The sequence below is a fragment of the Pseudopipra pipra genome, chromosome 16 (assembly GCF_036250125.1).
Source record: "Pseudopipra pipra isolate bDixPip1 chromosome 16, bDixPip1.hap1, whole genome shotgun sequence".
Lineage (NCBI taxonomy): Eukaryota > Metazoa > Chordata > Aves > Passeriformes > Pipridae > Pseudopipra > Pseudopipra pipra.
This window is the reverse complement of record NC_087564.1, coordinates 15,669,169-15,693,009: the sequence shown is the minus strand read 5'-3', so window position 1 is coordinate 15,693,009 and position 23,841 is coordinate 15,669,169. Positions and strand designations below refer to the sequence as shown.

At 52.1% G+C, this 23,841-nt stretch overlaps 1 protein-coding gene across 3 annotated transcripts in view; it reads left to right on the top strand.

The window, feature by feature from the left end:
* The window catches only part of PKD1 (polycystin 1, transient receptor potential channel interacting), an 83,443-nt gene that overhangs the window by 16,029 nt on the left and 43,573 nt on the right, over nucleotides 1-23,841 (top strand). For all 3 annotated transcript variants that reach the window (XM_064673408.1, XM_064673407.1, XM_064673406.1), the window contains exons 2-6: nucleotides 18,024-18,095; nucleotides 18,657-18,728; nucleotides 20,066-20,235; nucleotides 22,262-22,927; nucleotides 23,189-23,372. In XM_064673408.1, the coding sequence (XP_064529478.1) occupies nucleotides 18,024-18,095; nucleotides 18,657-18,728; nucleotides 20,066-20,235; nucleotides 22,262-22,927; nucleotides 23,189-23,372 (1,164 nt within the window). The remainder of the gene's footprint in view (nucleotides 1-18,023; nucleotides 18,096-18,656; nucleotides 18,729-20,065; nucleotides 20,236-22,261; nucleotides 22,928-23,188; nucleotides 23,373-23,841) is intronic.

Genomic DNA, 23,841 nt, shown 5'->3' with positions numbered 1-23,841 from the left:
CAGGTTGGATGGAGCTGTGAGCAGCCTGATCTAGTGGAAGGCATCCCTGCCCATGACAGGGGGATGGAATGAGATGAACTTTAAGGTCCCTTCTAACCCCCAAACCATTCCATGATTCTGTGATTCACTTCATCCACTGTCAGCCTCAGCATCATCCCTCTACCTTAGAAAGCTTCCAAACCCCGTAGGAGCTGGGGAGCTGCCCTCCCTATGGAGCACCCAGAGTGGCTGATGTACTTGAGAGACCTCTCAGTCTCCCTGAGTCCTTTCTAGGCTGTCAGAAGAGTCTGAGCCCCTCGATGAGGAGCAAGGACAGGGCCCTATGGAGGTGGCTGGTGCGGTCCCTCTGTGTGGGTGTGCAGGCTGTGCTTGCTGGGAATACTCTGCACAGGGAGCTTTAGCCAGACATGGCAGGCAGCTCTCGGAGCTTTCTTGGCAGGAGGGGATGGAAAATGTTGGAAAGGAAAAAGGGAGCTCAGGCAGTCTGTAGGTCTGTGTGCCTCGGGCTCGGACGCGTGCGCGGGGCTGGGAGCTCTCACCGCACAGCCTCTGCACCCACTGCCCCACTCACAGTCCTGCCTGCTCCTCCTTGCTTTGTTTGGAGGGAAACAGGAGCCCTTTGATAGTCTGCCAAGGGCCAAGATGGGACAGGCAGACTGCTTATTGGGAAAAGCCTTGGGGGCTTTGTCTTCCTGCCCCTGGCTAACGCGGGGCACAGATCTTGTTTGTCCTGACAGGGTGAGCCAGCGTGGGCTGGTGCTGAGTGAACAGGCACAACTGGGCAGTGATCCCAGCATGACTGAGCTGAAAAGGGACCTGTTTTGTCTTTTAGGGCATGACCCAGGACCTTTTCTGCCCACAGGTGCCCGGGCCATGGCTCTCCATCTGCAGGAAAGCAGCATTCCCAGCAGCTCTGCCTGCCCACAGGGTCTGGTGGGGCTGTACGGCCCCGAGCTGAGTCGGGGAGAGCTGCTGCTGAAGAGGGGGAGCTCCAGCACTGGAGAGCTCACACCTCGAATGCTCTGTCCAGTTCTGGGCCCCTCGCTGCAAGTCATTGAGGGGCTGGAGTGTGTCCGGAGAAGGGAACAGAGCTGGGGAAGGGGCTGGAGCACCAGGAGCAGCTTAGGGAGCTGGGGGGGCTCAGCCTGGAGAAAAGGAGGCTCAGGGGGGACCTTCTGGCTCTGCAACTCCCTGACAGGAGGGAGGAGCCGGGGGGGGGGGTCGGGCTCTGCTCCCAGGGAACAAGGGACAGGAGGAGAGGGAACGACCTCAAGTTGTGCCAGAGGAGGTTCAGGTTGGACATGAGGATAAATTTCTTCATGGAAAATGTGGTCAGGCATTGGAAGAGGGTGCCCAGGGCAGGGGTGGAGTCCCCATCCCTGGAGGTGCCCAAGGAAGGGCTGGCCATGGCGCTCAGTGCTCTGGGCTGGGGGACAAGGTGGGGATGGGGCACAGGGTGGTCCCGATAATCTCAGAGGTATTTTCCAACTTAAATAATTCTGAGATTCCATGATTTGTCATTGTCCCAGAGAGATCTGGGTTTAGTCTTGTCAGCAGAAAGCAACAACTCTCACCTGGCAGATGTACAGAGAGCACACCATGGATCAGAGTCACCCTCGCATAAGCAGTGGATGGAGGATTCAGTTCTTGCTCCATGGCATCCCTTTCCTAGTGCACTGGTGATCCTTTCCATCTCAAACTCTGCTGCAATGCTGGATTACACCCCTAAGAGCAGTGGCTGTGGTGGATTACATAATCCCTGTGCACAGAGCCTGCTGCAGCGAGGCCAGTCAGTAATGTCCTTTTGGATCCGAGGGGAAGAGGGATGCTATGGAAACCTAACTTGTTATTATATGGGAATGAAATTTATTATTTCGCTCTTCTGCCTCAGTTTGTGATTACAACATGGAGCAATTTTTAGCCTTGGCAAGAAGGTGATTTAACATGAGACCAAAGACGCAGCTTAACTCGGTGCCTGCCGTAAATCCCGAGGAGTGATGGTGCTGTCTGAGGTGCGATGGGCCTCGGGAACTGGGCAGATCCTCCTCCTGCCAGCAGAGCTGATGGAAGGGCTGATTTATGGGTGTCATACTTCTTGGTGTTGCTGTGGTGTCCAGAGTTTACCAAGGATGTTTACTGAGACCGTCCAGAGTCTCCATGTGGAGCCTGAGGAGGGATCAGACGTGTCCTGCTGTGCCAAACCTGCTCTTGGGAGCCTTCCAGTCTCACAGAGATCGGAGCAGAGGCTGTGGATGGTGCTGGCAGGGCACAGAGCACACTGCACGCCCTGGCTTGTTGGGCCACTCTGTCTGTACCATTTTATTTGTCTTGGCCTTGGCTTGGTGTTTTGTTGCTCTTCTTTCCCTGTTAAACAAAGCAGATTTGCTGGTGGTTTGTATGTACCGCTAACACCCTCTGACACAATCGCCCTCGTGGGTTTTTATGTCCTGTTTATGAAGAGTAGGAAAGAGTAATTTTGTGTTCAGTCATTGAGCTGAGCCGTAGTCCAAGACAGTTGCCCACACCTGCAGTGAAGCATCAGCCTCCCCAGAGACTCCTCTCAGCACTGTCAGTGTTTCAGTCGCCGTGTGCCAGGGAGGGGGCTCGGCTTTGGGCGTCTGTTTTATTCAACATAAAATGAAATAACAACAACAAATTAATCTGTTTACTGAGAAAAAAAACTCTGTGAGCTGTAAGGGGGGTGACTTTCTCTTTTGTAAGATGTCTGACTGCTCTGGGAACATCTGTCCAGGTGGGTCTCTGATGGTTCATTTCTTTTTTGGTGTGTGATGCCTTTGGGTGTTCAGGCTTAGCAGTCTCAGCAGTAAACACCTGCAGTTCAGGTGGATCATCACAGGACCTGTGCTTGGGAACTCTTGGGGAAATTGCAAATTGAGGAGGATTTGAGTAATCAGGGAAAGATTACTGAGAGGAACAATGAGCTCAAGTGTTGGTCCCAGCGTGTGCTTGGGTAGGGAGTAGGCAATAATTTATTATATTTTATATATGTGGTATATTTAATAAGTTTGATGTACCTGTACATATAGACCTGAGAAAGAAACATCTCTTGGGTTTGCATATGCAAAGAAAAAACAAAAGGCCATCGTATAGGCTGACTTGGGTGAGGTTCATCCTGGGGCACAGAGCCAGCACAAACGTGGCCCCTGAAACCACCTCAGCCTTATTCTGAGGTCTTGGGGGGCACAGAGTGTTTCACAGGCTTTGTTTTGGTCTTGTACACAGTGGAATGGCCAGCCCTGGCTGGCTGAACCACAGCCTGGGGCATCTCACCATTGATGCAGCAGCGTGGGCAGACAGAGAAATCAAAGTGGGGACTCTGGGATGTGCCCTGTCCTTGTCAATGTGATCAGGAAATCGGGGGGAAAAAACATCACAAAAACTGCAGGGAAGGGCTGCTTGCCAGAAAGATGGAATAATTAAAGAAAAAGAGTGGCTGTAGTGGAAGGAAAAATGCTGATTGTGAATCATGAACTGTCCGTGACTTTCCTGCTGTAAAAGGTTGAATGGTCCAGGCTGTGTATTTGTGCTGGCAGGGAGAGACCTCTACAATAACAGCCGTACCCTGTTTAGCTTTGCTACTATTTGAGGGATCTGTGCCAGGACTTATTGGAATCCCCCAGGCAGGCCTTTAGAAGATCTTTTAAAATTGGTGGGGCTGTGGGATCAGAAACCCCTACTCAGTCTCCAGAGAAACTGGCTTTGTTTAAAAACAAAATCCACAGTAGGATGCTGAAGTGTGGTGAGACGTTTCATACGGCAGCATTTAATGGGATCGGGAAAGCAATACCTCCCAGTAGGATTTGCAGGTATTAAATCATTAGGAAGATTAGCAGAGTTGCAAGACCTTCTTTCCCCCCCCCCCCCCCCCCCCGAGTTTATTCCACATGATGTTCCAAAGAGCGGATTATAGTTGTTGGTCCTGTGAGAGAAGGGAACAGACACCGTAGTGATCATCCCTTTAACAGATCCCTGGCGTGACCTGTAGTCTGAAGTGAATGGAATTATCCTTTCTCTGATTCCTCACAGAAAAATCATAGAATCCTGGAATGGTTTGGGTTGGAAGGGACCTTAAAGACCATCTGATTCCAACCCCACTGCCATGGGCAGGGACACCTTCCACTAGCCCAGGTTGCTCCAAGCTCTGTCCAACCTGGCCTTGGACACTCCGACTGTATCCCCATTATGTGTTTAATTTGAGGAAGAGACATTCCTTTTCCAAAGCTGATCAGAGGAAGGAATCTGCAGGAGCAGGCAGCTCCTTGTGAGGAGAGGGATGTGGGCACTGCCAGTCTGTCACACCAGCTCTGTCCCTGCTGTGGTTCCCCTGGGAAGCAGACTGGGACTTCCAGGCCTCTTTCCTGCAGGCTATGGAATGGCTGCTGTGGTTTCCTCCTATTTTTCCCCCAGGCTGAGTTGAAACAGGTGCTCTGGAGATAACGTGTCCTTGACCTGAGACACGTGTGGCCTACATACATGTAGGGATGACACTTGTGCCAGGATGGGATGATGCCTGGCACCGAGCTGGGAAAGTTGTGGAGGATCAGAGCCTGTATCAGTGTCCTTCCCCAGGGAAGCATGGAAGCTCTCCCTGAGAAGCACACATCTGTGTTCTCAGCCTGTGGTGGCTTTTTCCACAGCCCCATCTTGTCCCCTCAGCCTGGAGCATGAGGAGCTGGGAGCTGGAAGTTCTTCTGTTGCTGGAGGTCGTGTGGGCTGCAGTGAAGCAGCACAGAAGCTGTTTTGCAGCCAGCAGAGACAAGCCCAGGAGGGTCTGACTGAGCCAGAGGTCAGAGGTAAATTGTTTTTGTTGCTCTGGACAGGTGGAGGTCAGTCCCTGTCAAGGGGGAGAGTTGAGCTGAGGGGAGCAGCATAAAGCAGGTTATCTCAGGGTCAGCTGCATCTGGTCAGGATAAGCCTGTGACTCGACTGAAGCATTCTTCCAAAGCTCTTTCCAGGGATCTGTCCTTTGGTCTCCACCCCATACCTCCAGATATGTTGCACAGTGGATTTATCAGCTCCTGATATTTGGCAGAAGTGTGGACAGTTATTTGTCTCAGGCAGATCATGTAAAAGCTTTGGCTCTCTCCTATCTGGAGTTCAAATTTTCAAAGGAGTGGGTAAGAGAATTGGATGTACAAGTCCTGTTTAACCCATGAAATCCAGAACCTTCCTTTCTGTGGTGTCAGGCTCGGGTTGTTCCAGCTGTCTCACTGCCGAGGTGTCACCTGTGCCACCTGAACCCTTGGAATGCTGAGGGGCTGTTGGCATCTCATAATGTACAACACGAGGAAGTGAGTGGATCCCTGGGGGTGTCTGTTGGTCTGGGTGGGTCCAGAGGAGGACACTGAGCAGGCTACTGTGGGCAGTGGTCCAGAAAGAACCAGAAATGTACATCACCTGCACATGATCTGACTTGAAAGAACTCTGAAGAGTTGGATTAGATTGGATATTGGGAAGAAATCCTTCCCTGGGAGGGTGGTGAGGCCCTGGCACAGGTTGCCCAGAGAAACTGTGGCTGCCCCTGGATCCCTGGAAGTGTCCAAGGCCAGGTTGGAGCAACCTGGGCTAGTGGGAGGTGTCCCTGCCCGTGGCAGGGGGTGGCACTGGATGGGCTTTAAGGTCCCTTCCAACCCAAACCATTCTTGGATTTGGGATTCCATGATCTTGTGCAGGGAACAAATGAGTTACTGTTTTCCAAACCCGTTCCCAAGGCCTTCTGGAGGGGCAGTTCTGGTGCTGCACTCAGGGTCCTGCCGGGGCCCCAACAAGCTGCTCACTTCCCTTTGTACCTACTTTGGGGCCTCTGAACATCAGCATTTTTTTTAAGCAGAAATATTCTGACTGCATCACAGAAGACTTTCTAATGCTAAAAGGAAGCAGCCCAACCACACACATTATTAATGCCAGAAACATGCAAATGCCTTTTGTACGGGAACCTGCAGGTCTATATTGGGTTCTAATTGGTTTTTGTTTTCAGAAGGAAGATGTTTAAGGTTCCATAGTAGAGAACACACTCCAAAAATATTGAGAGCAGAGCCCTCCAACCCAAACAACCACATTTGAAAAAATCTGGGGGGCTCTTATCGGTACCAGCACCGGGAGAGGGAGATTAGGGGAAGGCCTGTCCTTTTGGAGTCCTTTGGCCTCTCACAGAACATTCCCTTTGCTCCATCTGTCCCGTTGCAGAGCAGCCTGGCTCTGGGTTTTACCTCTGATTTATGGCTCAGAATGTCAACCAGAGCTGCTGTTTAATGAATTCCTTGAGTGTTTCTGTTCCAGTAGGGATTCGTGGGCCTGACTTTGAATTATGGAGCCTTTGTGCTAAAGAGATGTTTACAACAGTGACTTGGAAGCCCTTTGTCCCAGGGAATCATGGAAATACTGTTATCTCAAGCTTCAGAAGGAACTTCTGCAGGGAGACCACCCAGGACTCAGACCTACCTGCCACCAGAGCACCTCTGTTCCTCCATGTTCCTGGGAGAGACAGAGAAATCTGGCACAGGCTGGGCTGAGTCCTCATCCCCTGGAAGGGCTGGATCCCCTGACAAGCAGAGATAGCGATGTCCTCATCAGTGTGGTTTCTTGCTATGTTTATGGTATCTTCAGCCTGGTGGATAGCAGAGCTTTGCTTTTGTTTCTGCTGGGAGAACGTCCCTTCCTGAGGGCCTGCAGGCTTTTCCCTGGTTGCTGTGCCACAGGGCTCCTTTCCCTTCCATACTCGTGTCACTCCTTCTCCTGCTGCTGGCGGAGGCTGCCAAGCATTTCGTTTCTTCCTCCCCCGTAGCTGTGTCTGCATCCACTGCTGTTTGTGTTCCTGCTTTCCTTTAGAGGCTTTTTTTGGTTTTTTTGAACATCAGTTGCATTTTTATAATGTTTGGATCCTGCCAGTTAGTGATCACTGCGTGAGGGGGAGGACGATGCACAGGCAATGTCCCTGTTCTGTCACCTGCCCCAAGGCCATCCCAAGCAGACCAGGTGGGCTGAAGACCAGTGCCCACCAGCAAACCAGTTTAACCAGCAGACCTGTAGCTTCCCTGCCCTGCAGAGTATGGTGGGAAGCAGTCAGGGCTCCCTCCAGCTCTTTCTGCTGCAGAGGGCTGGGACAGGCACTGCTTTTCAGAGGTGATGGAGAAACACCCCTTGTCCTTGTCTCTCCTGGGGTTTTCTTTAATCCAAGGAAAAATTGGACACCTGGAAGTAATGCGGACCCCAGGCCTGTCTGGAATCTCTTGAGAGAGACCTCACAGGAGGGGATGGCAGCCCCCAGGCCGTGGTGGGTGCGGGCAGCGGGTGCTGGGTCCCTGGCTCTGTCCTGGCTGAGGGCTGGGAGCGGGCACCGGGATGGGGCTGGAGAGGAGCGGCTGCGGGCGGGAGCCGGGCGAGCGTTACATAACGCGCCGCTCCGCTCCAGAGACACGTTCGGGTGATTAATTTGAGGCCCTGGCAGCCGCTTCCCTGTAATAATATTTTAAACATTACTTTTCCACTGGCCCTTGCCAGCGATCGTTATTTTGCGCTGTGGAGGCTGTAAAATTTCACTTCAAGGATGGGTTTCACTCCCGTTACAAAATGTGTCTGGAATGTGCAGATGTTTCCTTCGGGGAATAGCGAGCCAATCCGCTCTAACACATCATCCCCACGGGGAGGACTCAACGTGCTAAGCAGCCCTATTCACAAAATCCCAAACAAACACACACACAGAGCCCCGTGGAGCTGTACCCGGGCTGGGCATGTCGCTCCCAGCCCTGCTGATGTAAAACCCGGCGTCTGCCGGAGCTGCAGAGGGGTTGGGGCTGGGCTGCAGGGGCACACGGGCTGGGCACAGAGAGCTCTCACAGTCAGCTCTCACGTGGTGCCACATAGTCCTGCAAGAGGTCTTCTGGAAGAATTATGAAAAATTTGGCTTCTTGGGAGAAAATTAGGAGGGTTGGAACTAGGTGATCTTTAAGGCCCCTCCCAACCCAAACCATTCCAGGGTCTGTTGGTTTTAAACTGGAAGAGAGTGGGATTAGATGGAAGAAATTCTTTACTCAGAGGGTGGTGAGGCCCTGGCACAGGTTGCCCAGAGAAGCTGTGGCTGCCCCATCCCTGGAAGTGTCCAAGGCCAGGTTGGACAGGGCTTGGAGCAACCTGGGCTAGTGGAAGGTGTCCCTGCCCATGGCAGGGGGTGGCACTGGATGGGCTTTAAGGTCCCTTCCAACCCAAACCATTCTTGGATTTGGGATTCTATGATTAACGTCCTGCAGGTATCCAAGGGTTGTGCTGCCAAGGACAAAGCAGCTGTAGGTGTGCCAGAATTAGAGAAAATGGAAAGATGGAATTTAATTGCACAAAAAAAATAGTTTGCTTGAAGAGCAAAGAACACTGAACGTTGCTTTTTATGGAACAGCTTCAAATTAAGGCTGTAACCATCCCTGAGGGATATCTGATGGGGCCGATCCTTTTATTATAGGAGGATCCAGGAGATCACTAATTTTTTTACTTCTCTGATTTTCTCTTTTCTTATCACCTTTACTGCAAGAAATGGGAGAACAAAGCTGTTAGGGGCATCAGGTCCCTAAAGAGGACTCCTTAAAGGTGCTGTCTGTCACGGACACAGGGAAAGCTGGAGAGGGACTTTGGACAAGGGCCTGGAGTGACAGGACAAGGGGGAATGGCTTCCCACTGCCAGAGGGCAGGGTTAGATGGGATATTGGGAAGAAATTCTTGGCTGTGAGGGTGGTGAGGCCCTGGCACAGGTTGCCCAGAGAAGCTGTGGATGCTTGAAACTCTGCTTCTAGTGCTGTGGGAGCCTGGAGAAGAAACGGAGGCACTTATGGAAAATAAATATACAAGATAGAGTACTGGGAAAGAGAAATGGTGGTAGTGATGAGTGTGGGCTGAACTCGAGCCCATCAAACACTGATAAGCAAAAGAATCCAGGGAAAATTCTGTGGCCAGACTGGTTGAGAGGAGTGTAAAGAGTTTTTTGAGTATATTGGGAATTGAAGGAGTTAGATGATACTGGTCTGTTAATAGATGGACACGGTCAAATTATCAATGAAAATACAGAAAAGACAGGACTTCTAAGTAAATATTTCTGTTTTCTATTTGGAATAAAGCCACATGATGTATTTGTATCATATGAGGATGATGAAACACTTTCCACTCCAACAGTAACCGAGGAGGATGTTAAACAGCTGCTATTAATGTTAGACTTTTTTATCCAGCAAGTTCAGGTATTTTGTATCCAAGAATTTTAAAAGATCTGGCTGAAGAGCCCTCTGGGCTATTAATGTTCACTTTTAATGGATTTTTGGGCATTAGGGAGATTCCCAAGGACTGGATCAAAATGAACACGGTGCCAGTGTTCACGGAAGGTAAATGGGATGGTACAAACACTGATTATCCCAGTGTCCTGATTTTCTATCCCAAGGAGAAACAATACATTGCATAGCATGGCATTAGCTAACAATTAAAGGGGATAGTGTAATTAGTGGCAGCCTACATGGAAAACCCACTTATGGAAAATAGATCTCACGAACCTCTGCCTTTTAAGTAAGTTTACAGATGGAGGAGATGAAGATGCTGATGTTGATGTAATGCACATCTGCCTTTGGTAAGAGGGCAGAATTTGAATTCTGAGTCAAATTTTTGAATTTGACTCAGAATTCAAATTTTTGAATTTGACTGCATTTGTCAGGAACTGGAATGAAAAAATCAGCACTACTTGTATTAAAGGAATTCAATACTGGCACCAGCGTATATCGTGAGACTTGCTGTCTGTCTCACACTGGGTTGGATCCCGTGTGCCCTCTGTGTGTGCTTGACCTGCCATGGGAGGTGGCTTTGGCTGGCTGCTGGTGTCACTCCTGAATCCTCAGTGCTTTGTGAGCTCAGGTTGGACAGGGCTTGGAGCAGCCTGGGCTAGTGGAAAGTGTCCCCATTGCAGGGGTGGAAGAGTCCCTTCCAACCCAGCCCTTGCCAGGGTTGTGTGAGCCCCTGTGAGGGCTGGGCTTTGCTGCCCCATGGCTTTGTTTGCCGTTCGTGTGGTGCCGGTGGGACCAACTGCCTGTTCTCCCTGTGGGAGAAATGAGAGGATTAGTTCCCAGCTGTTGGAAGAAATCACTTTTGATCTGATACTGCCTTTTCAATCTCCCTCTCTCTTAGCTCGTTTGCTCTCTGAATTCAGCTCAGAAGTGGCGTGAGGTTTTTTACAGGTCTCCTCAGGGTATTCTGGAGGGATCAGACAGTCCCTGGTTCGTGGCTCTTGTGCTGTATCGATGATGCCCAAGTTGTTCCCTTGTTCCTTTTGGGATACAAAACACAGATACCCCAGAGGGTTTCCTGGGAACAGGCCGTGTAAATATTTTTTTGTACTTTATCAGTGTTTGCAACGTTCGATGTGTGCTTTGGAGAAGCCCCTCTGGAGTTCTCTGTGTCCCTTGGCTCCGGCTCCAGTGTCAGGGACATATCAGTGCTATTGGTCCAGCAGCATCCCGAGCCTCCTGCATCCTGTGAACCTTGTCTGGGACTCTTGTTTCTTGTGTATTGCAGGATTTATGGTGCTGGGAGAAAATAGCATTGGATTTTTATTATTGCTCACAGAGAGGTAACAACCCCAAAGGACAGTTGTCCAAGGAAAGGCCTCACATTAAAATAAATACAAATTGAGTAATAAAAAAAGATTATGTACTCCATCCCCTGTCCTGGTGGTGAATTAGTATCAGCAATACCTAAACATTTATTGAAAACTCTTCACTTCTGTAAGGAAGATTAGGCACTAAGTAGCTCAGCCGTGTAATCCCTAAATTACAGCTTCCAGAGGGCTCACTTTTTGTGGTAAAATCAAATATTCCTGGGCTTCCAATGTGCTGACTTGGAAACATGCTGGGTTTTCAGGAGAGCAGAGCTGGGCATTGGAAGAACTGTGTGTTGGCATGCAGTGCCACAGGACCTGGGGGCAGGTGTGTTTTGAGGGAAGAAGTGGGGGCTTGCATGGAAAGTGGTTGGATTTGGGCTGCAGGCGCCTAACAGAGTCTGCTCGAGCCCTGCCACGTGTACTGGGAAGATACTTGAATTTATCACATCTTTGGTTGCTTTGCCGATTTTCCATGAAACAAATGTGTGTTTGCAGGGCTGACATTTCCCTGGCTGGAGCTGCAGACAGCTCGTTTACGTGCGGCACTAATTATGGACATCAGCTTGACTTAAATATTTGGGTTGCTGCTTTCCCAAGCCGAAGGTTTTCCCTGTTCCCATCCTCTGGCGCGATGTCGCAGGGCCGGGTGATGCCCATTTCATCCTCGGTTTGTGCCACACGAGGTCACCTCTTGGGTGTGGGGGAAGGACCATGGCTCGTGCTGGCTCCTGGTCACTTGGGTGGCTCAGAAGGTGGGACGTGGCATGAAGAGCCTCTGTCATAGCAGTGGCCATCCCTGTATCCAGCTCCTTGTCCCACCGGAGTGTTCTCCTGACCTCCACAGGCACAGGAGGCTCCTGGTGACACCTCAGTGCCCCCCTCGCCCTTGGCTCCATTGCTTGGGTGTTGGGAATGAGGAGATGAAGTCAGTTCAGTGTAAGAATAACCCATAAGAGGAGCTGTGCTGCAGGTCCTGGGAGCCCCCCCGAGCCCCCCTGGCTGGGGAGAGGGATGGGGCTCCTGGTGCCATTGGGCCGGCCCTGCCAGCGTGTGATGTCGCTCTGTGAGGTAACACGGCCCCTCTGCTCCAGTGGCTTCACCCTGCCCAGCTTTGTAACCATATTTGGGAAAGTCTGCAGAGAGCTGCTGGCTGTGGGGATATGAGGAGCTGCTCCTGGAGTCACAGCTGCACTGCAGACAGCTCCCACCTGGAGGGAGGGCTTATCCTGACTGGGGTGGGGATGCGTGCCCATGACTGGGATGCCCTGGCCATGGTGAGGGTTCTGGCTGTGGCAGGAGTGCCCTGGCCATGGAAGGAATGCCCTGGCCATGGTGGGGAGTACCCTGGCTGTGGCAGGGATGCCTTGGCCGTGGTTGGGATGTCCTGGCTGTGGTTGGGATTCTCTGACCATTATGGAGGTGCCCTGGCTGTGGCAGGGATGCCTTGGCCATGGTTGGGATGTCCTGGCTGTGGTTGGGATGCTCTGCCCATGGTGGGGGTCCCCTGCTTGTGGCAGGAATGCTTGGACTGTGCATCCTGCAGGTGCAAACAGCCTCACCTCCTCCATTTGCTCCAGGGATAAGGCACAGGCACAAGAGCAGGGGCAGTGTGGGCCAGCAGCACCTGGAGGGGACTGCTGTGTCACCTGGGGTGCCCTGAGCTCTCAGCTCAGACTCATGCAGGGCTCAGTCTTTCCCTGCTTCTTGAAGCACAGGCTCTCCCAGCCCCTTTTCCTGAGCTGTGAAGAGCCTGTGGCCCCAACCCAGCAAGACAAGTAGGATTTACTCCCACAGATCCAAGGGTTGTGTTGTTCTGGTGCTCGGGGAGAGGCTTGAGCAGGACAAGGCAAGGCAAGGAGGTGAGGAAGGAGTGTGGCTTCATCCCACTGCTCAGGGAGTCTGCAGTGATGGAGTGACCTGCTCATGGTCCTGCAGAAGCTGGGAGGGGCATCTGGGTCTGCTTGGTGTCAAACCCAACCCACCCCTGGCACAGCTGCCCTGCAAGGGCGTATTGAGAGAGCTTTGTGGTTCTTCAGGAGGGCACAGAGTGTGCAGATTGTTGCAGAGATGCTCCTCTCTGTGCCTTTCGTTTTCCTATCAACAGTTAGGATTTTGCTGTGGGAAGAAAAACATTTTGGTTTTAGATTAATATTTGTGAAAATGTCTTTTGGGAAAAATTCCTCAGAGAGAGCCAGGACTTGGGTCAGCATTTGAAACTCATAAATTCAAAATGAGCTAATAAATTGTCATCGTGCTGTGTCAGCCTCGGAGAGATGAGGGTGCTCACAGCCGCCTGCCACCAGAGAAAGGCCCCTCCTGGTGCTGGGCTACAACTCTTGGAGGTGGAGTATGGTGGAGCTGGTCTCCTTTTGCCTTGGAAAATCCCTGCTTCAGCATGATTGAAGCCAGTAGCTGGCGATGATCTCCATGTGCTGTTGCCCTCCTGTCTGTGCTGAAAGGCAGAGGGCTCAGGGTGCAGGAGAGAGAGCTGTGGGGCTGTTCCTGCCAGCCAGGGTGTCCCTGTGCCTACTGAGACCACAGCATTGCTTCCCATGCCCAGCACACAGAAAAATCCATTTTTTTTCAGATTTCTGTAGCCACTGTAGAAATAATCTCTATCCCCACCTCTGCACACAAGCACTGTGACTTCTGCTGTGCTTTCTGGGAGAGGTGCAAGCCAAAAGACGAAGAAAAAAGGAATCAGATCAGCAAAAACCTCTAATTTTTCCTGGCTCCAGCATGCAAAAGCACACAGAGTTTTTCCTGCTCTTTTCTGGAAAGTCTGTTCTGTACGTCAGGCAGGATCAGCACCACGCTGCCTTTTCTTCCTGGAGACAGGGAAGTGTTTGCCATGGCAACATGGCAGGCAGCATTTGGACTGTGCAGGGGATCTCCTGGGCATTTATGGCTCTGTGAGCTGATGGAAGGCTCTGGAAGCAGTGGGGCTTCCTTGTGTCTCACCAGCCATCACTGTCCCTCTGTCGTTCGTCCTCGCTGCTTGCAGGGTGTGGACAGTGCAGCCTGGCTTTGCATAGAATCCTGGAGTAGTTTGGGTTGGAAGGGACCTTAAAGACCATCTGGTACAACCCCCCTGCCATGGGCAGGGACACTTTCAACTGTCTCAGGTCGCTCCAAGCCCCGTCCAACCTGGCCTTGGACACTTGCAGGGCTGGGGCAGCCACAACCTGGATGGTGGGGTGAGAAATGGGAGCAGTGCTGGGAGCACTGCTGGGCTTTGCTGGGTGTCGCTGGGAGCTGTCTTTCCCTGGTGCCTCTGGAGCTTCACTGCCCCACAAAAATCTCAGCTTTGATCATGGCTTACAGACCTGGAGCTTCTTTCCTCCCGCCCCAGCCCCTGCACAGAGGCTCCTCTCTGCACTCTCCCCTCCATCTCCGGATGCTTTTCCCATTACTGTTCTGGCTGGGCTCCCTGCACCAAAAGGGCTGGGGAAGGCACAGGCCAGTGCTGCCCCCTCCCCTCCCCTCCCTGTTTGTGAGATGGGGACAGAGCGGGCCCACAAATGACATAATGAGAGCATGACATCAGGCTTGGCAGCGGGGCCGGCCCTCCTCTGCCGAACATTATATGTTCCGTGGAATTAAGAAGCAAACAGCAGTGCACCAAAAAAAACCTGCCCACCACAGTGCTGCAGAAATAACCCTGAGCTGGGCTCTGCAGGGCCTGTCTGAGCATCCTGGAGGGACAGAGCGAGGCACTGAGCCCTCTTGCTCACTTCCATCCTCGGTGCTCCTGTGTGAGGAGCTGGTGCTCGGTGCTCTGTACCCCCACGGGTTCCCCGAGCCCATCAGCAGGAGGTTGGGCTGGTGGTGTCCTCACAGATCCATCCTCTCCAGGGAGGTGGGCTGTGGTTATCCACAGCTCTGGAGAGGTTCAGGGATGCACCCAGCATCACACAGGGACTTGGTAGCAGGGCTGGGATGGAGCTGAAGGCTCCCAAGGCTCAGTTTGATGCCCTCATTACTAAATGTTCCCGTAACCAAAGTTTCACCTTCCTTGCACAACCAACTCCTTTTCCAGAAGGATTTTAAACCCTCCCTTTGCTAGGCTGGTCAGTGAAACGTGGCTGTGTTTGCTGGGGTGTTTGGGGAGCTGCAAGGGGAGCTCTGTAACACAGCTCTTGTCCTGTACCATAGCTGGTGGTGGGTTTTGGTGCCCCATATCTCACAGAACATGAGAAGCCTTCCAACCTCCTCTGGCACTGCACAACTCCAGTTTACGGGTGTGGAAACTGAGGCAGGACCAAGAAATTGTGACTTGTAGCTGCCCTTTTCCAGGCAGCACAGCCTATTCTCAAAATCCCCCGGGGCACAGGAAACTACAAATTTCTTTCTCCTCCTGGGGAGGGCGTCAGGCTGCATGTGCAGAGCATGTCAATGGAGAGCCTTGTTTGCTGCTGGCTTCAGCTCTGCTTTGAACCTGCTCCCAATTTCCTCCAGCCTGGCAGTGGGCTGGGAAAATACAGTCGTGGCAGTTTGTGGCACCGCCAGGCTCAGCTCTGTCCCACAGCCTTTGCCTTGGCTTTTATTGCTCGGTATTTCCTGGTTTATTTCTTTGCTGCAGCCCAGCTTGGTTCACAGCCGCCTTTCCCATGCCAGGAAGGCATGATATGATTTTCCACACAAGCAGGAGAGGGGGCAGTGGGAGAGGGCAGGCAGGCAGCTGGGAGCCCAGCTCCCTGACTGGTGGCTGGAGGTGGCAGGCGCTGGATCCACCACCATTCCTCAGCTCTCCCTGTCCTGTCAGCAGGAGCTCTGCTTCCCTTGCAGGCTCAGCACCAACGGAGTTGGGGAGGCTTCGAAAATTGGGTCCAACCATTCCCCCAGCACACCAAGGCCACCACTAACCCATGTCCCCACGTGCTAGATCTGCACAGCTTTTAAACCCCTCCAGGGTTGGGGACTCCACCCCTGCCCTGGGCAGCTGTGCCAGGGCTGGACAGTCCTTTCTGTGAAGGAATTTTCCCAGTATCCAACCTCAACCTCCCCTGGCACAACCTGAGGCCATTCCCTCTCCTCCTGTCCCTTGTTCCCTGGGAGCAGAGCCCAAATCCCCCCGGCTCCCCCCTCCTGTCAGGGAGTTGCAGAGCCAGAAGGTCCCCCCTGAGCCTCCTTTGCTCCAGGCTGAGCCCCCCCAGCTCCCTCAGCTGCTCCTGCTGCTCCAGCCCCTTCCCCAGCTCCACTGTCCTTGCATTTCAGATAACTTTATTCAGTGAAGCTGACTGACCCCTGGGAGTCAAGGATTTGGGTCTTGGCTTCCCCTTATCTGAAGTTTAAGAGTTTCCTCTGAGATGGAATGGAAATAACAACAAAGGATGTTTGTAAAGGGCTGGGGACAGCGCTGGACCAACCCCTCCCACCTGGCATCATGGCAGAGGGATGGAGAAGAGCAGATCTGCCCTGCTGGAATCCTTCCCTTCCCAGCTGGGAAGCAGCAGGATGGGAGAGATGCAAGGAGGGCTTGGGGCTGGGTGCCCCAAGGGTTTGGTGCCCATTGTGCCATCTCTGAGGGTGAGAGCTTCTGCTGCCCTGCATTCCCCCCTCCCTGCAGCCAAGCAGCACTTGGGAGAGGCTCTTGGAAATGGCAGAGCCCTGTTTTTGTAGCAACTGAATGGTTTGTTTTGGAGGTTTTGCTTGTCTGGGCAAGGAACAGGAAGGCATCTGAGCTGGAACACCATTTCCTTCAGTCGTGGACTTGAGGTGCTGCCTAAAACTAAATGGGTGATTTCCAGGTCTTTCAGAGGAGCAGAGGAATGTTTGTGCTGCTCTCCCTGTCAGGTAATTGGTTGGTGGTCTGGTCCTTTCCAGGACGGGGCAAGTACTGCAGGAAGGTGCAAGGCCAGAGGGGTACGAGGTACAGAGAATGCTCAAGGAGAAGTGGAGCTGAAGCTCCCTGAGGAGGGGTCTGTCCGGGCTGGCAGCAGCTGGGATTCCAGTCCGAGCTGTCTTGGGTGCTTGTCTTCCAAATGGGAGCGGGAAACGGGTTTGGGGGTGACTTTGGTGTCCCCTGTGCAGAATGTGCCCCCCAGTGAGCTGTGTCACTTCAGCCAAGGGTGCTCTGTGCTCTTCCACTGCTGTCCCAGCTGCCCCGAGACAAAGATCACTGGTGTGATCAGATATTTTTGCTAACATCCTTTTTCAGTGGATTTGTTGAGCTTTTAATTTGCACATTTCTTGGACTTCTGTATTGGTGTTGCTGGTGAGCTCTTCTGAATCCACTCTCAGCTTGGCAAAGAACTCCCAGACAGCAAAATCAGGGAGAATAAACCTTTTAGAGAGACATCCATCCCCATTACTTACCCCCAGAGTTTCCTGGAATCATACACAGTTTTCCTGCCAGTTTGGCAGAATTATTTTCATTTGGATAAATGAAGTTTAAATGTCAGATCAAACCAAGGATTAATTGATTAAGGGGTAAAAATAAGCAGTGAGACAGCCAGGGGAAGTGAGGAGAGGTGCCTGTAGGGTAAAAGGTGAGAAAGGAGGGAGCAGGACACGGTGTGTCCAGCCCTGTCTGCTCCCTGGAGCTCTGCTGGAGATCCAGGAAGGATAAGGACCATCACATGGGCTCAGAGTAAGTGTTTTGATGCTGCTAAAAGAAAGTTTAGGCCAAAGGAGATTTGTCTGAAGCCAAAATGTGAACTTTATTGGGAACAAGTGGAGGCTGATCAGCGAAACTTTCACCTCTCTGAGTGACATTTAAAATTGGGAAAGAGGACGGGGGGTGAGGAGAGAGCTGGGCTGGACAGGACGGTTTGGTTTGGATGAGCTGGTGCTACTGGGAGAGAGTGGAGGTTTTTTTAAGCAGTGTTCCTTTTAGAAGGACAGTCTGCCCTGATATCAAATGGAAAATATTCTTTGTTGCTTCTTCTTCCATTTTAAGCTTTTCTAAAGAGACAAAAAGATGTTTTAAAACGTAGAATTGACGCATCAATTGTGTAATTACTTGATCAGGGCTTTGGCACGAGAAATGCTCTTGGAAGTTCCTCTTAAATTTTTCTTAAACTTAATTACTACTTCAGTCTAAATTATTTCTTAATGACTTCTTTGAACATATATTTGACCTGACTGTTTTTTAAAAGGATGCATCACGTTTAGTGCCACGTTTATCGTGGCTGTCATTGCTCCAGGTGAGGCACACAATGAGAGTCCTGACCTCTGTCTGCACATTATATGAGGAGCAAATGCTTTATGGTTGGGAAAGGTGTTTTCTTTGGCTGGGAAAAGTGCTCCACTTCAACACACCAAACTTCCAGTTGGGAGCCTGGCTGGAGTTCGGAGAGAGGCTCTTCTAAGGTCTGGTGATGGAGATGTGACAAAACAGGGTTGAACAAAGGCTGAAAATGGTGTTTTCTTTCCCTAGGGATCTTTCCAACAACAAGATCAGTGGTTTAGATGTTCAGCTATTCAGAAGCCTGACTTCGCTGGCAAAGCTGTGAGTACCCCTTGCCCCCCAGTCCTGCAGCCCCTCTGCAGAGCTGAGCTGGGCCCTGCCCGTGTGCTGGTGTTTTTCACAGGTTACTTTGTTGTGTTTGGCCTCCTCTGCTGAGCCCCAGATAGTGGTGTCCACAGCTCCCTCCTCAAGGCCTTCAGCTGCTCAGTGCAGTGATTTGCTAATTGGCATTGAGGGTTGGACAGGATTTTGACCCTCTGTGCTGCTGGATGGAGAGGAGATCGAGGCCAGAGAATGAGAATTGTCACAAGATGTGTGTTAGAGCGTGGAATATCACAGAATCCCAGAATGGGTTGGGCTGGGAGGGACCTTAAAGCCCATCCAATGCCACCCCCTGCCATGGGCAGGGACACCTTCCCCTAGCCCAGGTTGCTCCAAACCCCATCCAACCTGGCCTGGGACACTTCCAGGGATGGGGCAGCCACAGGTTCTCTAGGAAAACTCCACCAGGGCCTCCCCACCCTCCCAGGAAATGGTGACAAAGCTGCAGTGACCAGGAGGTGACTACAGACGTGATGAAGTTTCCTTTTCCCTCTTTTACAGAGATATAAGCCACAACCAGATTTCTACATTAGAAGATGGAATATTTGATAATTTATTTAATTTAAGTGAAATGTAAGTTCATTCGCTTTGTTTCCCAGTTCTTTTATTTAGGTCTTTTCTTGGAACAGCTCTTGCCTTCCTGCTGGGGTGGGATCTCTCAGGGAGATCTTGGGCATGTACCCAACCAAGCTGCTGCCTTTTGGGGTGTCTCCAGTCTCTTAGTCTGTGTCCTACTCCTGGGTCCTGTTGTTGTCCTTCAAGCCTGACCTCTTCCTAGATTTGCTTCTGTCTCCTGGATAACTCCAACCCCTGCCACTGCCTTTTGTCTTCCCTGCTTCTCTCCCACAGCAGCTCTGCTGAGGTTCTTGTCTCTGACCATGCTCTGGGTCACACTTACTGTCCTGTCTGTGTGGTCACGCCTTGGGACCAGGGATCTGATGATTCTGCAACATGGTAGGTCCTGCCTGAGGTGTCCAAGGTACTTGAAGGTGGTGTCCCTCAGTCAGTCGATTATTTTAGGTTCTGTTTTTTAATTGAAGTAATGAAAGCTTTTGTTGTTATGTGGAGGGAGGCAAGGGGAAGCCACACATTTCCAGACAGATCCATGAAGTCACAGCAGTAGTGGCAGTTCTGTGTCTGAAGGAGCCAAAGGATTAACCCCATGCAAGCCCTCTTGGCAAGCAAGAGAAAAGCTCAGACCCACCTTCTCCCCGAGGAGGGGACACGAAGGGCATTCTCAGCTCTGCATTTTTGCTCTCAGGTGGCTCTAAAAGACACAAAGGCCCCGGGCTGGGTCCCAGGGAGCCTGTCTCTGCTGGGCTGATGGCAAAGTGGTGCTTTCAGCCCCAGAGTCGTGGTTCAGCTCAGCCCTGATGGCGTCAGCTCCACACACAGCTTCCAGCTCCATCCTGCTCTCAGCTGAGTGCCAAAGGCTGTAATTTGGATCAAGCTTAGCTGCAATTAAAGTTTCCATCTTTTCATTAAACTGCCACATGGAAAGATTATCATTGACTTTGCATTTCTTTTTTTGACAGATCAATTTTATTCTCTTAGCTATTTTTTAATGGAGCTGTAAATAGTCTCCCAGAGCAGGAGAGGCTCCCTCACATCCAGGGGCTGTTGGATGTCAGATTATTTTAGATATAAGATTGTGTCTGTCATTTGCTTCTAATTGCGACAATTATTTGTAGAGTTAAAAAAGTACTTGGAGTACTTGCCTAATTCCAGCCTCTAGAAAAATCACGTTAATTATTGCTTGATTCCCTATTCATTAACTCCCCTCCCAGTTATTCCAAAGCCTTTCAGTGGAGTGGCACAGATGGGAACAGGGAGGGCTCGGCACACTGCTGTAATTAACGCTTAGCACATGTCACACTAATCCCCAACTATTTCTGATCTCCCTCTGACAGAAACTTAAGTTGGAATCCATTTGTTTGTGACTGCAAACTGTCCTGGTTGCCCCGCTGGGTGGAAGACAGAAAAGTGAGAGTTCTTGAGGCGTCAGACACGAGATGTGCCCACCCCCCCGAGGTGGCAAACCTGTCCCTCTTCGACATCCCGTTCCCCAATGCCACCTGTGGTAAGGAAACCCTGGGGGTGGGGATGGTTAAACCAGGGGCAGCGATGGGCCCCGGGGCAGCTGGGCTCACATTGGCTTCTTTAGACTTCAAGTCACCAGTTGTAATGTAATTAAGCAAATACTGGGCACACAGGCTGTACCCTGGTGCCTCAGGGATCCAGTCGGTCACATCAGGGCTGGGATTAACGCTGATTACACACCAGGCATCAGGCAGCCAACACAGCGCACTGGCTCAGTGACCTCCAGCCTCAGGCTTTCATTCTCTCAAGGTTTCAACAGTGTGAGTTTAAGCAGTGAAATGTCATGGGAGCTGATGGGACCTGAGCACCTTCTGGGTCTTTGCAGGTAACAGGAGTGTTGAATGAGCACTGCCCCGATCCACAGCTCGTCACCTGCTCCTGGGGCATTCTTCTGACAGCTTGGCCAGCAGAAACATCAGGCAGTGATTAACTGGAGGTGGAAAGGGGGAGCCCAAGAAAAACTAATGGTGCCTGGATGCTCAGCTATCCCTGAGTGAGGGAGAGGGAAGAAGAGTGCTCCCCACAGCAGGGATCAGGCACCTCCTTTAATTCATGACAGGAGGATGCAGGGCTGAGGGACCTGGAGCTGTGTGACAGGAGAATACAGGGATGAGGCTGAGGGATCCGGAGCTGGTGGGAGCCAGTTGAGCTGCCTGGTAAAGCACAGGCCTCCCCAGGAGCAAAATCTGGATTGTAGTTTCTCCTCTTTCCCCAGCAAAGCCACTCCAGCTTGCAGCATCTTGCAGGAATTATCAAAGGGAAAAACACTGGCACTGTTACTGCCCTTGATAATTAGTTATTCCCTCTTGAACTACTTTAAGCCAGGGTGGAAACAATAATGTGAGGCTGTCTTCTGGGTAATTCAGTGTAATGGGAGTAGGCTGGGACAGCCTGCCAGCTACTGACAGTTGTTACTGACTGGCAGGGAGTGAAGAATGACCAGGCTGGTGGTAAAAACAGAGTAGTTCCCATGCCGTGGTCCTCCTCGTGGGACTGCTCTTAGGAGAAGTGGCTCAGCATTCACAGGGAGGCTGTGGAGGAAGCTGGACAGTTGGATGGATTCGATCTGGGAAGATCACACGGAGCTGTTGAGATGTTTGGGGGAGATGTTGTAGCAACCAGCAGGAAGAGCAGAGCCAACGTGGCCGAGCTGCGTGGGCAGAGGCCGAGGGAGAGGCCCTGCCTGGGTGTTTGTGGCAGGGAAATGTCCCACCCCGTGCAAGCCAGAGAGGGGAAATTAAACTCAAGGGAATGGACTGTCCCTCAGGGAATGGGGCTGTCGTGGCTGCCATTGCTCTCTGTGCTGTGTGTGCATGTGTGTGTTGGGGCACGTGTTGTTTCCGTGCATCCTCCCAGTGTTTATCCTTCCACAGCTCTGGGTGCAGGCTGTGCCTGCCATTGCCCTCATCTCTAGCACCACGTTTTGCCTGCGGGTAGGTGGGAAGCTCTTGGCTCTCCCCAGGGAGGGAGGTGGCTGCAGGGTCTGCCCAATTCCAGCATGGTCCTGGTGGAGAATCCATCAGTGTCTCCCAAAAGTCTCTGATGTGCCACTGCCCAAGAGTGTTTGGTTATGGACTTGTTGCTGGCTGTCCCAGGCAGCACTTGGTGAAACAGGCTGCACCAGACCTGGGTACCACCAAGGGACAACCTTTTGTCATGGTCTCACTTGGTGGCGAGTCCTTGGGGCTCCTCTGAGTGTCAGACACAGCGGCTCCGTGTCCCATGGGACTGTCAGGCTCTCCAAAGCCTCGTTTTATTTACTGAGTGTAGCTGCTCCATAAATCTGTGTGACTGGCTTGTTATTTCTGTCATCATTAATTAGCATAAAGAGTTTGGAAACTGTTGCTGAGGGATTAAAGACTTCCCAGGCGAGTCTCAGAAAGGAAATGCTCGGAGTAGGAGCTGCACAGGAGAATTCCATGCCCGGGAGCGTGGGGTGGTGTCTCTTGGAGGGTCTTGGCTTCACAGTGTCAGTTTGCAAGAGGATCTTCTGTTCTGTCCCACAGGAGCTCAGTACATCACGTGTCTGACAAGCAACCACACGGAAGGGGCTGAACTTGTCGTCCTCTTCACGTCTGTCCACGCCGGGAACCTCAGCGAGGAGACCTGCAGTGCCCTGTGCTATGCCCAAGACCAGGAGTATGGAGGTTTCAGCTCCCTGGGGCAGTGTCTGTGTGGAACTGCCCATGAAACAAACTCTTCCTCTGGCTGTTTGCCATTTTGCACTGAGCATTTGTCCGGGCAGGGCTGTGGTGGCCCGTCACTCGTCCCCTCGCCCTTCCAGGCACAGCTGCCTGTGTCTTTCACAGGACTCCAGCCCCGGTACAACCTACACCAGGCTGTGCTCTTCAATGTCAGTATTCCCATCGCTGTCAGCACTTTACTGTGGGAATTTGGGGACCAGACAGAGGTTCTCAACACCACTGGAAATGCAGCTGTGCACACGTATGCCTTACCCGGGCGGTACAATGTCACTGCCACCATCCTGGTGGGCACCAAGGTCTTGTACAAGCAGGCAGAAGTTGAGGTGGTGGCTTCACCCCAACAGCTGGAGCTGCAGTGTCCTTCCTTGGTCAAGACGAATGAGAGTCTGGACATCCAGATCCGCAACAGAGGTGGCACCGGCCTCGTGGTGCTGTACGGGATCACACAGGCTGGAGAGCTGGGCAGGGGTAAGCAGGGCTGGCTGGGGGGTGCTGGGCAAGGGAGGGGTGGCACTGCATCCCGGGCCTTCCCTTTGCCTCCCTCCCCAGTGAGGGATGGGAGGGGATGACTCCTCTGGGGCTCCCCTGGCTGGGCAGGCAGTGTTCTGCACTTCAGCAGCGGACGGGCTTTATTGGCTTCAGGGCCAGGACGTTCCTGGAGCCTCTTTCCAGATTGGCTTGGGACACGTGGCCCAGAGAAAGGACACCACGTTTGTGTTCTTTATGCAGCAGTTCACCCCATGTGCCCCCCCGATGGCTTGGTGTTCCCGGGCAATAACCACTGCTACCAGCTGGTGGTGGAGAAGGCGGAGTGGCTGGAGGCCCAGCGGCACTGCCAGGAGCACGACAATGGAGAGCTGGCTTTTGTCAGCAGCCCCGAGATCCAGAGCTTCTTGGTTGCTCGTGTCATCAGGTGAGTGAGGAGGGTAGGGGTCAGGATCACCTAGGGACAGGCTTAGTGTTCCTGGGGTCACATCTGCACAGGGGTCCAAAGGGAGGGTCCTGCCGTGGTCTCGACTGTAGCAAAGCCCAGGGCAGTGCTGCAGTCCTGCCTCCCAGACAGGATCCTGCACCTTTCCAGACACAGCTGCAGCCTGAAGCCCAGACCCTTTTTTCCTTTTGTTTCTCATCCTGTTGACTCCTCTCCGAGTTTCAGGCTCCAGCAGCATCTGTTCCACCTCAGGACTGGGCTTTATAAACAGAGAGCACTGCAAGTGTCAGCCTTTGATTAAATCCGCCCCTCTGAGTGCCCTTTCCCCAGCCAGCCCTTTTGGGGGGGAGGGAGGACAACCAGGAGAGCTCTCAGGGCCTGACAGCCCTTGTCAGCACTCCCAGCTGCAGATGTGGGAGATGGGCTCTTCAAAAACACATCCCAGACAGCA